At 38.7% G+C, this 12684-nt stretch overlaps 2 protein-coding genes across 2 annotated transcripts; both read left to right on the forward strand.

Annotated features, from left to right (window-relative positions):
• Window positions 1-1297: 1297 nt before the first annotated feature.
• LOC115919478 (amidase-like) lies at window positions 1298-4612 on the forward strand. The gene is made up of 3 exons (XM_030973405.1): window positions 1298-1615; window positions 3940-4161; window positions 4462-4612. The coding sequence occupies exons 1-3, from the start codon at window positions 1395-1397 to the stop codon at window positions 4610-4612; spliced, it is 594 nt and encodes a 197-aa protein (XP_030829265.1). The 5' UTR covers window positions 1298-1394.
• LOC578947 (amidase) lies at window positions 4489-10509 on the forward strand. Its single transcript, XM_011677427.2, has 8 exons — window positions 4489-4600; window positions 5187-5386; window positions 6104-6178; window positions 6808-6976; window positions 8897-8959; window positions 9265-9365; window positions 9650-9833; window positions 10263-10509. The coding sequence occupies exons 2-8, from the start codon at window positions 5348-5350 to the stop codon at window positions 10463-10465; spliced, it is 834 nt and encodes a 277-aa protein (XP_011675729.2). The 5' UTR covers window positions 4489-4600; window positions 5187-5347; the 3' UTR covers window positions 10466-10509.
• Window positions 10510-12684: the final 2175 nt, after the last annotated feature.

Here is a 12684-nt window from a genome sequence, read left to right on the forward strand (position 1 = left end):
CCCCCCCCCCCCCCCCCCCCCCCCACCCCCCCCCCCCCCCCCCCCCCACCCTGTGTACGCGCCTGTGTGAACGTTTACAGCAGCTGCCTTATCTGAAAGAACCTCCTGATCCAGACATTTCTTATCTGGGAATACACACTTTGACGAATTCTTTTCACTTGAATATCCATTGTCATCATGCTATCGAAGTTGACACCCAAATTTCGCACAGATAAAGGAGAGGAAATATTTGAATCAGCGACTTGTATTTGAACATTAACTTTTGATGATTGCTTTTAGATTTGTGACTACTTATAATGTGGTGGGCCAGAGACCCACTGAAAAAGATTGCAAATTTCTACCTTCAAATTTAATTTGGAAAAAAGTGTACCCCACTTTGGTGACTTCGAATTATCAGGCACGTAGTCACAGGGCGCACTGGGGGTGGGAGGGGGGAACGTGCCCCAATTTTTTTTTCCAAGATCGGTTGAACTTTTTTACCATAAAATACCATAAAATACGTTAAGTGTAATTTTGTATATTATGTAAGTGTATGTCTTTATGAAAACGATTTATTTTTGTTCTTAATTTGTGTATGTGCTTGTGCAAGACAGCGCTTATTACATTATGACTAATAGTACTATGATGATATCAATTTACATGTTTTGTGAGCGCGCAAGACCGATTCCGATGACAGGAGTAGACCTAATGTCATGACCTTTCTGTTTAGCGCTTAGAAACATCGTGGATGTATTATGTCCGATGTACACTATAGGCATCTTTTCGATTGCTTATTATTTCCCCTAACCAAACATGTCAAGTAAATCTAAGCAATATTTAAATTCTTCGCTCTAGCTAATGCAGTACGTCACACGACAGCAAAATATGAAGCCCCACTCTCTCTAAAAAAAAGAGTGAATTTTCACTTTCTTGGGAGTGACGTCCGTGATCACTAAGTGAGTATCGATGATTTTGGAGTGCTTTCTAAGAAGAAAAGAGTGAATGTTTACTCTATTTTCATTACTTTTCACTCTCCAGAGGAGTGACATGATCACTCGATTTTTGTAGAGAGCAGTAGGCAACACGCATTGGGCGTTATTTAAGTCCATATTAATTTGTACTTGGTGGTGGTGGTTATTTTACCTGACTGCTAAGAAAGCGTAAATGCTTGTAAGTAAGCAACCAGACGGCCGACGGCTTTAGGTCCTCTCCGAGGGACCTGGTAATGAGGATTAATGCCTTACCAGAGGGCACTAGCGCATCGCCTTGGTTTCGAACCCGGGTCACCGGATTACGAGACCACTGCTCTACCGACTGAGTTATCGCGCCTCCTCTTAATAATTTTGTAATCATATTTAAAACCACTGCGTTTTCTCGTCGTTTAAATCTTAGAAGATCTTATATATGTTTCCCCGATGGTGACGGGACCGACGGTGAAGGAACTAGAGGACATCTCCGCCGAGCTCAATCTCGGATTGGAAGGGAGTACCGTACTCAAAGAATATCAGTCAGTCATCAACGACTCCTTGGAGATGGTGAACCAACTCGATGACCTGGTCGAACCCGGTCTACCGGTGAAGTATCCACGAACTCCGGGTTACCGACCTACAAGGGAAGAGAACCCTCACAATGCATGGTAAATATATCAAGGCTTCTTTCTACCAACCCCATCGCAAAGACTTTCAAGAAATGAAATCAAGGCAATTTCAATTAGCGAACTATCGGCGAAAATTAGCGAACAATACAATGACTTAATATTACATGTACATAATCCGAAAATATGTACCACAAAATGGTCTTGAATTTGCCTTTGAGTCGATTTCTTGAAAGGATTTGCATTTTGGGGTTTCAACCATGAATTTACTTTTGAGAATAGAGATGATGCCACGTGGACAGTTCAAAAATCCTGCATTGCTATACTAGTAAAAATTACGTGTATCTTATCACATATTCATCGTCAACGGTAACAAAACAGTGTAGCCGGTAAACCTGACATGAGGCTTTTTTTTAATCCTGTATTTCATGGTTGGAAGAGAGCTACGCGGTTAACAAAATATATATTATGTATTTCTCATATGCATTCGTTTTGTTTTGTTTATAAATTCAAAGAGATTCGATCATACCATAGAGATATCTCTATGGATCATACACAGTATGTCCTCCGTAGAGGGCCAACTAAAATCGTGACCTTTGACATTCCATAGGTTTTGCATTGGATGCATTATGGGGGTTTGTCCGATTTGAACGACGGTTTTGGAGGTCAATGAATATTCATGAGCAATGACGTTAAAAAAAATACACCAATACTGTTTGTTGATTGGCCATCGACAAAATGTTTTATGTATTAGGTCATGCATTTCATTCCAGAATTCCCTACGATTTGAGCACGAAAATGGCGGTTGTATGAACTGCAACTTTCAAGTTATTCAATTACGAACAATGAAACATTTTTCTTTTAAGTGAATTTCTGTTTGTCAAGTACATCTCAGTGATGTTGGAAGATGGAGGGGTCTTAGTTTAAAAGGTTTTGTTTTGTTTTGTTTGTTTTTGTTTTTGTTTTTTTACTTTTGAATAACCGGGTCTGGAGGTAAGACTACGCTCGATTCTCATGTTATTCCACAGGAAAAGGATATAATGGGGTCTTAGTTTTGAAGATTTTTTAAATTTTTGAAATAACCGGGTCTGGAGTAAAGACTGCGCGCTATACCCATGCTTTATTACAGGGTTTTAGTTTTGAACAAATTCGACAAAATATCACTTCAAATTTATTACATTTGTGGGTAAAGTCATTATTACATTTGTGGTGATTCAAAATTATTACATTTGTGGGTAAAGTGGTTATTCCATTTGTGGGTGAAATTATTACTTTTGTGGGTAAAGTGTTATTACATTTGTGGGTGTTATTACATATGTGGGTAAAGAGTTATTACATTTGTGGGCGTTATTACATTTGTGGGCGTTATTACATTTGTGGGTGTAACAGGGGGGGGGGTGGTAAATGAAAAAAAAAAATCAGTGGGCGACGAATGCAAGAATGAAAAGAACGAGACAAAATTAAAATTTCATGGGGATGGGGCACAATATGAAGATCATTGAAGTCGAGGTGAGAATGATTCATTATTTGGACACTAAAAACATGAAAATATCATTTAAGTGGGCTAAATGATCAGTGCAATTTGTCTGATTTAAAAAATATTTAAGTTAATAAACGAACAAACAAAAAAGAGGTAAAAAATGAATTGAGGTCTATACCACAGTGAAATGGGGTCATTATTTTGCCTTTAAAGTGAACTGGATTTAAAAAAAATGTACTTTCCATCCTGGTGACAGTGAAGTTTGTGGCCCCAGCTAAGTCAACCATTTAAAATTTTACCCCCCCCCCACACACACACCTCCCCAACTCACCTTTGTTCTACATTTATCCGGCCCAATACACCAGTTTACGGTTGGTGTGCGCCATTTTAATTGACGAGTAAACAAATCCAATGACCTCTAGAGGTCAGTGGTTTGTGCGTAATTGCTGTGCGCTCACATCATAATTTGTATGGGTGCAATCAGGGTGCAATCTTAATTACGCACAAACCACTGACCTCTAGAGGTCATTGAATTTGTTTACTCGTCAATTAAAATGGCGCACTGTTCGTTCATAATGATGTAGATACTCTTCTTATAGTAAAATAACCATAAAATGTGATTATAAATTAAAACTTATATTTCATACCACTTCACATTCAATGTTTATAATCCCTTCGTTAGGAGTGAAATCCATGCTAAAATTACAATAAACGAGTTATACAACTGCTACTTTAGAGTGAATTCCACTTTAATTTGGAGTGGATTCCACTATGGGTCTGAGTGGATTCAACGCCAAAGGAATTCATGATCCCTAATCTGACTCCTAAAGAGAGAAGACGTCTCCTTTTCTGATACCAGAGAATATTCGATTGTTTTGTTTTGTAGGTACTACAAATGCAGAATCGTAGGAGCAGACAATGGAAACTTATCAGGAAAGCGTATTGCAATCAAGGACTCTATTGCTGTAGCGGGAATCCCGATGATGATCGGATTCAGTGGTCTTGAAGGATACGTTCCCGATTTTGATGCAACCGTGGTCACGTGGGTGTTAGACGAAGGTAAGCTGCAGGAAGTGCCAATGATGATTGGGAGAGTTGTGTCATCTCGGTTTGAGTTGGGTGTATAATAAAGAAAACTGCCGTGTTGGGCCAGCACCCACAAAACAGAAGAATATGCGCCATGCTGTATCCAAGGGAAACCAAATTGGTCGAACTCTGTGTATAGATGTCTTTTGCTGATGGTACTAATCGATCTAAGGTAGATCGGAAACTTGCACTGGCGTTTTTACAATATAAGATGCAATTTTAGTCGATGAATCACCTGTCAGTTCCGATAAGTCATTTCTTTATTACATTCCTATAGCATAGGATATCTATATTTTCATGATTGTTTGCTTTGCTCTAACAGGGGAATCATTCTTGGGAAAGCGACTTGCGAAGAATTGTGTAATTCAGCGAACAGCTATACAAGTGGAACAGGACCAATCACGAATCCCCTTAACCCACGTCACTGCGCTGGCGGGTCAAGCTCGGGATGTGCAGTGTTGGTGAGTGTGTAATAATCAGGGGCGGATCGAGGATTTCGTAAATGGAGGGGGGGGGGGGGGGAGGGGGTTCGATTCCGGACAAAATAGTCAGGCATGATTTGTTGTTGTTCATTATATACGGTAGGTTAATATTGCCCTCTATGGTAACACTATTAAAGTACAAACCATTCGCTTGGCATTAGAACGTCGCCATCACCTCTCTTCCAATCTGTGTGTTTTTAAGTTCATTGGGCACCGTTCTTACTTTTTAAATTAAGTGCAAAAAAACTGGGCCACAGGTTAAGGAAGGAGTAAGGGTCCTATCGTCTCCTGTTCTTATCCACTCCCCGCCCACCCTCTCTCTCCTCTCTCTCTCTCTTCTCTATATATATATATCCTCTCTCTCTCTCTCTCTCACTCTTCCCGCAGCTACGCCTCTATCAACGCTTCACACCGCAATCAAACGTAATCCATGATATCAACAAGCAAGATGTATGGACATCATAGTCCTATGGGGTTAGTTCCCATAAGTTTTCGGACCAATTTAATTGTTTTCTCTCTGTCTCTCTCTCTCTCTCTCTCTCTGTCTCTCTCTCTCTCTTTGAAGGTGGCAACAAATGAAGTGGACATGGCAATCGGGGGTGATCAAGGCGGATCGGTTCGGATACCAGCTAGTTGGTGTGGATTGGTTGGTTGAAAGCGACCTTTGGTTTGATACCGTATACAGGGGCGCTATCCGGGGAGTTTGTCGTTGATCACTTGGGACCAATGGCAAGGACTGTTAAAGACTGTGCACTGCTGCTAGAGGTATATCATGTTTAGAGCTTAAAGTTACCAAAAAAAAATAAATAAAACATAAAGGCATTATCATACAATGAACTTAGGTTAGATCATTACTCTGTCAGGCATTTACAATGGAGAGGGGGATGGGTAATGTATGGGAGGGTGGGTCATGCATGGAGGACCTGGCGTAACAAAAAAATTATATAGGACTTTCAGGCTGAGGAAAACAACCATCATCCTTTGGGAATAAAGGTGGAGAAAACGTTTAAAGTGGCCTTTTTTTTTAATTTTTAATTTTTTTAATTTATTATTATTATATTTTTTTATTTATTTTTTTTTATTTTTTGTTGGGGGGGGGGGGACCCCAGAGATTGTAGAATCGAGTAAAACAGCTTTTTCTTGGTTGTTGATGTGTCATTATGTTGCGCTATAGAGACTGAACAAGAGTGAGGAGAGATATTGGATAACAAAAATAAACGAGGGGACAAGATTTTCCATTTATTTTTTTGCCCGAGTTTTTTAAATTTTTATAATAGATGAGAAACACGATTTTATTATGTAGTGTCGTCCTTTTTAGGTGAGCTTAGTTTTTTGGTTATATTTATGTTTATGTATGTATATTATGTATATGTTGTTATTCTATATATCGCTATCGTCATAAGCAGTAAAGAGCAGTAAAAATATGAAAGTGAAGGAAAAAAGAGATTTGATTATTCACTGCAGCTTTGTTTCTCAATATAGGTAATCGCCGGGTATGATAACGGGAACGATGCCAGGCAACCAAATGATTTGAAAACGCCCTCTTATTCACAACAGGTAAACTATTTGCTCAATGCAGCTAAATATTTCTTGACTGTCTGTAGCGGCATGCATTTTTGTCAAAACGCTAGAACTATGTGATATCTCTCGAGATATTTTCATAACTCTGAATGTTACTTTCATCAACGTAAATTACATATCATTTGATGGGACTATTTAATCTCTCCGTGGTATAATTTTATTTTTGATTTTAAAGGCCATAACCAAGAAACTAGAATCATCTCGTTAAAAACCTCTCTCAAATAAATAAACGTTCTTCTACCCACGGTCAAATAACCATATAAGATTTCAGACTTTCTCCTTTAGGGATTTCGTATAGCTTTACCCACAATTCAAACATATTTTTATATAAAAATACCTTCCAACTTAACTTCAAATTAATTTCCTTCTTTTTTCTTTTTCGATACAATAATAATGAAATATCACCAAAATTTCTGTGACTGTGACAATATGGTGCCATCTATTTCAGTGCATAGGTGTATTCGAAGTTCTATGCTTCAAATGAATTGATTTGAAGATTAAGAAAGGGAGAGGGAAGGAGGGGGTTAGTAATTCATGTAAGGACTTGCAATCAATTTAGTGTTCTCTTGACAATCATAATTATGCTTGTTTTTCTTGCAATTCAGTTGGAGGAGCTTGATCCGAAATCAATTCGAATCGCCGTTTTGAAGGAAGGTTTCGGTAGTCCAGGATCTGATCCAGAAGTTGATCGTTTGGTTCGAGAAACAATCGACACGTTTGCTTCATCAAGTGGGGCTCATGTTGAAGAAGTATCTATTCCTTTACACAAATCAAGTGAGACCCCCCCCCCTTTCTCTTCCGATCAGTAGCGTAGATTCAGGGGGCAAACAAAATCATTAGAGAGAAATAGAAATATAGGGGAAGAAGAGAAAATAATGAACGTGAAATTGAAATGATAGAATCTCCTTCCACCCTCCCCCAAAGAGATGACCTTTGAGCTAGTAAGATCGTGTCTCTACCCCTATCCGCCCTGCCAGAGTGCCCTATTATTGACTTGGCCTACGTACGCTACGCATAAATTAGTGTTTCCCTTACCTTAAAATCATGTGAGATTTTTCAAAGATGGCTTTGAGCACGTTGAGTACCGGGTATTTATTCCAAACAATTTTCAGTTTGAAAAAAAAGAGCAATTTTTTTTTTAAAGTACGGTAACAGAAGACTCACTGAAAATCACAATGTAGGCTTCTTGAAACTGTACATTCTATTTGACTAAAAACTTTGTCTTTTGCTCTTATAACAGTGATATTAGTAAAGTGGGAGCTCATCTTTCTTGTCAAAATGTAAGAGTATAGTACACTTACCCTTCCATAATGCATCTTCAATTATGAAGGCATCTGGGTGTGTTGTAGTTACTTACAGTGCGTCCCGGAAAAAACGAAACGGAGAATTATGGATGTTTTATTTTTATTTTATTTTTATTATTTATTTATTTCTAATCTTTTGACAGGGTAGCCCATTCACCAACAAGTAGTGGTCTTTCATGGGGCCCTGAATGAACATATTTACATCGTTTATAACATTTATACAGAACGATCACAAAAATAATACTCGTTTGCAAAATAAACATATATCATTAACCTAGTAAACAGTAATGTCAATAGGAAAATGTTAATTAAGTCGCAGTTATGTGAATAAGTCATGTTAATATTACAGAACATGCACGTAGTGTATGTTCGACTGAGCCATTCACAAATTACAACTTTGTTTAAACAATCTCTTAAATGAATTTATAATTACTAAATGACACATATTATTTGGAAAGCTTGGATCCTCTTCTTTCATTTGATGCAACTTATATGATGCATATTTCACGCATGAGTGATTAAAATGAATTTGAAGAGAGGAAACAAAAAAGTCATTTGGCGGACGGTATCTGACTTTCAAAGAGAAAATCACATTTCTAGAAAGTTGAGGTTCTGCCCTTTCATATGACACCTCAATCAGGAAAAATGAGCAAGGAATGACAAAGTTCTGTTTGTTTAAAATAGTGCTTGCATTTCCATAATTTGATCAAACGAATTCGTTTTCAATGCAGAATTGACAACAGACTTAACTCCGTTTCGTTGACAATGAGCCATGCATGAAGTCTTTAGTCTACGGCTGATTGTCAACGAAATGGAGTTAAGTCTTTTGTCAACTATGTTTGTTGCTACGGCAGGCACCCAGTGAAAACGAATTCGTTTGATAAAATTATGGAAATGCAAGCACTACTTTAAACAAACAGAACTTTGTCATTCCTTGCTTATTTTTCCTGATTGAGGTGTCATATGAAAGGGCAGAAACTCAACTTTCTAGAAAATTAATGTGATTTTCTCTTTGAAAGTCAGATACCGTCCGCCAAATGACTTTTTGGTTTCCTCTCTTCGAATTCATTTAAATCATTCATGCGTGAGATATGTATTATATGAGTTGCATCAAATGAAAGAAGAGGATATAAGCTTTCCAAATATGTGTCATTTGTCAATTATAAATGTGATTAAGCTATGATAAAACATCGAAAATTCTCGGTTTCGTTTTTTCTGGAACGCACTGTATATTATCCCGATGCAATGTCAAACACTGCAATCTGTCCTTTGGATAAATCAACTTCGTCGGACAAAAATATAATTATGTTAGCTAAGTTTGCCGACTATGTTAATTCTTGAGAATTTTATTTAGTCAAAAAACCTGAATTTTAGTATATTTCTCTGACAGGTATAGCCATTGGTACTGTTATTGGAGACATTGGTGGAGTCGACATGACATATAACACGGCAGGTGAGTCAAGTTTAAAAACTTATCATGGTTACTGTGGAGTAAAGGAATGAAGAAATGGAATGCTCAACCGGGAGTGGAGAATGTGCATACATTGTGTGCAAGCGTGAATCCGAGGATTGGGATAATAATATATATCTGTAAAGCGTTTCAATGTACCAGTACTGAAACCATTCCGCATTTTGTCCTGCAAAATGTGTAGAGAACTTTTAAGGTATTATTGTATTTTGTATCCTCTGTACTGTCAAAGTACATTACCTGATGATCAGCTGATTATGATCTTCGTCATATTTATTTCTCTCTTTCAGGTGTTGGATTGCATCACACAGGATACTATGCTACTAGTATGATGAGGGATGTTGGAGCTCGGCTTAAACACAATACTAAGAACCTTCATCCCATAAATAAAGTAAGAAATAATTATGAACAACAAACTCCCTTTCTTGATCCCTCTCCTTCTCTCTCCTCGTCTGTCTGTCTCTCTCTTCTCTCTCTCTTTCTCTTTCTCTCAACTCCCTCCCTTTCTTTCATATCTATCCAACTCTCCCTCCTTCTCTCTCTCTTTCTCTTTTCCGCCCTCCCCTTCCCTCGCTCACGCATAATCGACGTTTGAACTTAGTTTAGTCTTTTTCGATGTAAACTGTAATCGCATCCATTTCAATTCGTTATAAAATTTTCCTTTCCCACAAACAGGCCCATCTAATAGAAGGCACTTTCTTGAAGAAGAATTATTGTCATTTGTACGGCAAGGCTCAGAATCTGAAGAGGCAACTCGAAAAGGAATTTGATGATGTCTTGGTAGATTGTGACGTGGTTGTCATGCCAACGGTTCCCTTCACAGCCCCGCCCATGTTGGAACGTGGTGCCTCAATCAAAGGTGAGATTTAATTAAAAACACAACAACGACATTCAAACAACTAAAAATTATTTGCTGGATTAGTTTTGTTTACTGTGTATTTCAAATAATCGTTCTCGTTTTTCCTTTCATATTCCAACCATCTTCATGGTAGTCAAATTGTAATATACATTGCATATTGGTTATAATGACGGCTTGTAAAAGGCTCACTGTGATAATTAAAATAGAATTACCATCACGCTGGCGTTTATTAACACAATAATATGTTTAGATTGTAGACCACAATATACTGTGGTAACCGCAATTGTATAGTCGTACTTTTTATTTCTTACTGTATTCCCTCATGTTTCCAAAATAGAAGATTAGATTTTCATTCCCACGTCAATTTTTGTTTTGTTTCCATTACGTCTATTCATACATGTTTTATTCATACATGTTTTATTCATACAGAAACGATCACATTTGCTCTAAAAGGCATCAGAACGAATACCAAATCCGCGAACTTGACGGGGCATCCTTCGATCACCATCAATGCCGGGAGTCTCGGCGGATTACCGGTCGGGATTTTGTTGACTTCTAAGAAATTCAACGAACTCCAACTCTTGCAAATAGCTCAGGCCTTTGAGAATTTCATCAATGACAGTACACAATAATGCAACATAATCGAATCATGTGATTAAAGTGCTACAAAATATTGCGTGCCGTGACCATGTTTTTCCATATACAAGTCGGTGAAGCGTTAATTGTCAAACTTTCTTTCTGTGATATTGATGATCTATGAGTAGTCCGAATCGACTACTTTAACCAAAAATCTCAAATTTGACTTTTTAAAATTCACACTGGTAATATTTTGGGTTCGGATAATACGCATGTTGCTTGCCCATAACATGCTACTAACATATTATGACCCTGGGCGTACAAGGCGGGGGGGGGGGGGGGGGAGGGGGTTGTGACCTTTATTAATACGTGAATAGCGTTCACTGATTGGCTAAGCTGCATCAGTCACGTGACAAACTTCGCGGTCACCGTCCATAATACACTCAAATTTCTCACAATTTTGATGGGAATATTATTATGAAGTTGTTTGTTATTTGAAAATTTGCCGTCACACACCGGCAATACAACGTGAACTAAATTCTAGGAACTGAAATTCCTACAATGTTCCACTAGTTTGACAGCATCGGTTATCGAAAGCAAAGTTTTGTCGTGTGAGGAATCGGGGTAGAGAGGATCAGAGGAACACCCACTGATCTTTTAATGTCTTATATCTAATATAATTTGTATGCCCTCCTTTTCCTTTTTCCTTCAAAGCTAATCTTAATTGTTAATTAATGATGCATGTTCCGGTTATTAATGACTTGTATTTAACAAAAATTACTTTGTTTCTAAACTAATGAATGCGTATGAACGAATTGCATGTTGCTATGTAAGTTTTTCAGAGTATTATCTAATCTTATTTGCATTCTATTTTCATGGACGACCTGATGTATACACGGTTTTATTAAAAATTATTATTTCACTCGGGAAACTTTTACCTTTGTGGTTTTCTCCTAGTAATGTTATCCAGCTTGAATCTTCATGTAATTATAATTCGTTCAACGGTGCCTTGCTTTTAACTAAATTGCTCGAGTGACCAATGGCGGATCCAGGGGGGGGCGGGGGCCTGGGGCCCCCCCCCCCCCACCTGAGAAAAAAAAAAGGAAAAAAGGGGGGAAGGGGAAAAAAAAAGGAAAAAAAAGGGGGGAAAAAAGGAAGGGAAAAAAAAGGAGGAAAAAAAAAAAGAAGGAAAAAAAAAAGGAAAAAAAGGAGGAAAAAAAGAGAGAGAGAAAGAGAGAGAGAGAGAGAGAGGAAAAGAAGGGAAAGAGTAGAGAAAGGGAGAGAGAGAGAAGAGGAAGAAGAAAAGAAAAGGGGAAGACGGAGATCGGGAGGGGGGCGAAAAGACCTCGCCTCCCAGGCTGTTGCCTCCCCCCCCCCTCTTTAAAAAAATAAGACAGAAGAAAAGAAATGGAAAGAAAAAAGAAAAGAGGAGATAAAGGGAAGGAAAATTGAGGAAGAAGAAAAGAAAAGAAGGGGATATCAGTTGCAATTTTCCCGCCAACAAGTTGTGGATCAGGGTGGGGTGGGGGCCCTTGCCTCCCCCGCCCCCGCTAAAATGGAAAAAGGGAGAGCTAAAAGGGACCGGAAAAGAGGAAGAAGAAAAAAGAGTGAAAAGGAGGGGAAATGGATCACTTGCGGTTAATCCCACAAACAACGTGTGGAAAAGGGTGAGGTCCGAAAGGACCTTGCCTCCTTGCCTGCTTGCCTCCTTGCCTCCTTGCCTGCTTCGCGCGCGAGGGGGGGGGAACTGAATTCAGACGAAGCCTTAAGAGTCGAGAACTCTACAACGAATCGTCTTCTTTCTCTAATAATTTAATAAAACGTAAAAGCTTCCGCGCTTCGCGCGGGAGGAGAAAAAACTGTATTCAGACGAGGATTGTTTTCGAGAACGGTACAACGAATCGTCTTCTTTCTCTAATAATTTAATGAAACGTCAAAGCTTCGGCGCTTTGCGGAGGAGGGAGGGGGAAATCACCCCTCTCTGCACCCCCCCCCCCCATTACGTCAATGCTGGTCACCATTACGTACCAATATTTGGCTCGCATAATTTCAAATTTTGGGCCCCCCCCCCCCCCCTAAGAAATCCTGGATCCGCGTCTGCGGGTGACTACGCATTTTAACCGGGTGACTCTGTATTGGTGCTAATGCACTTGTATACAAATTTCCTCATTCCATTGTGTTTTAAGTTTCCCCCTCTAAATTACGTATTTCTCTAATGCTACGATTTGTTTACATCTACAATGTCTATTTTACCAGAAACCTATAATTATAGAAG

The sequence above is a fragment of the Strongylocentrotus purpuratus genome, unplaced genomic scaffold (genome assembly GCF_000002235.5).
Source record: "Strongylocentrotus purpuratus isolate Spur 01 unplaced genomic scaffold, Spur_5.0 spur5_scaffold_6, whole genome shotgun sequence".
NCBI classification, from domain to species: Eukaryota; Metazoa; Echinodermata; class Echinoidea; order Camarodonta; family Strongylocentrotidae; genus Strongylocentrotus; species Strongylocentrotus purpuratus.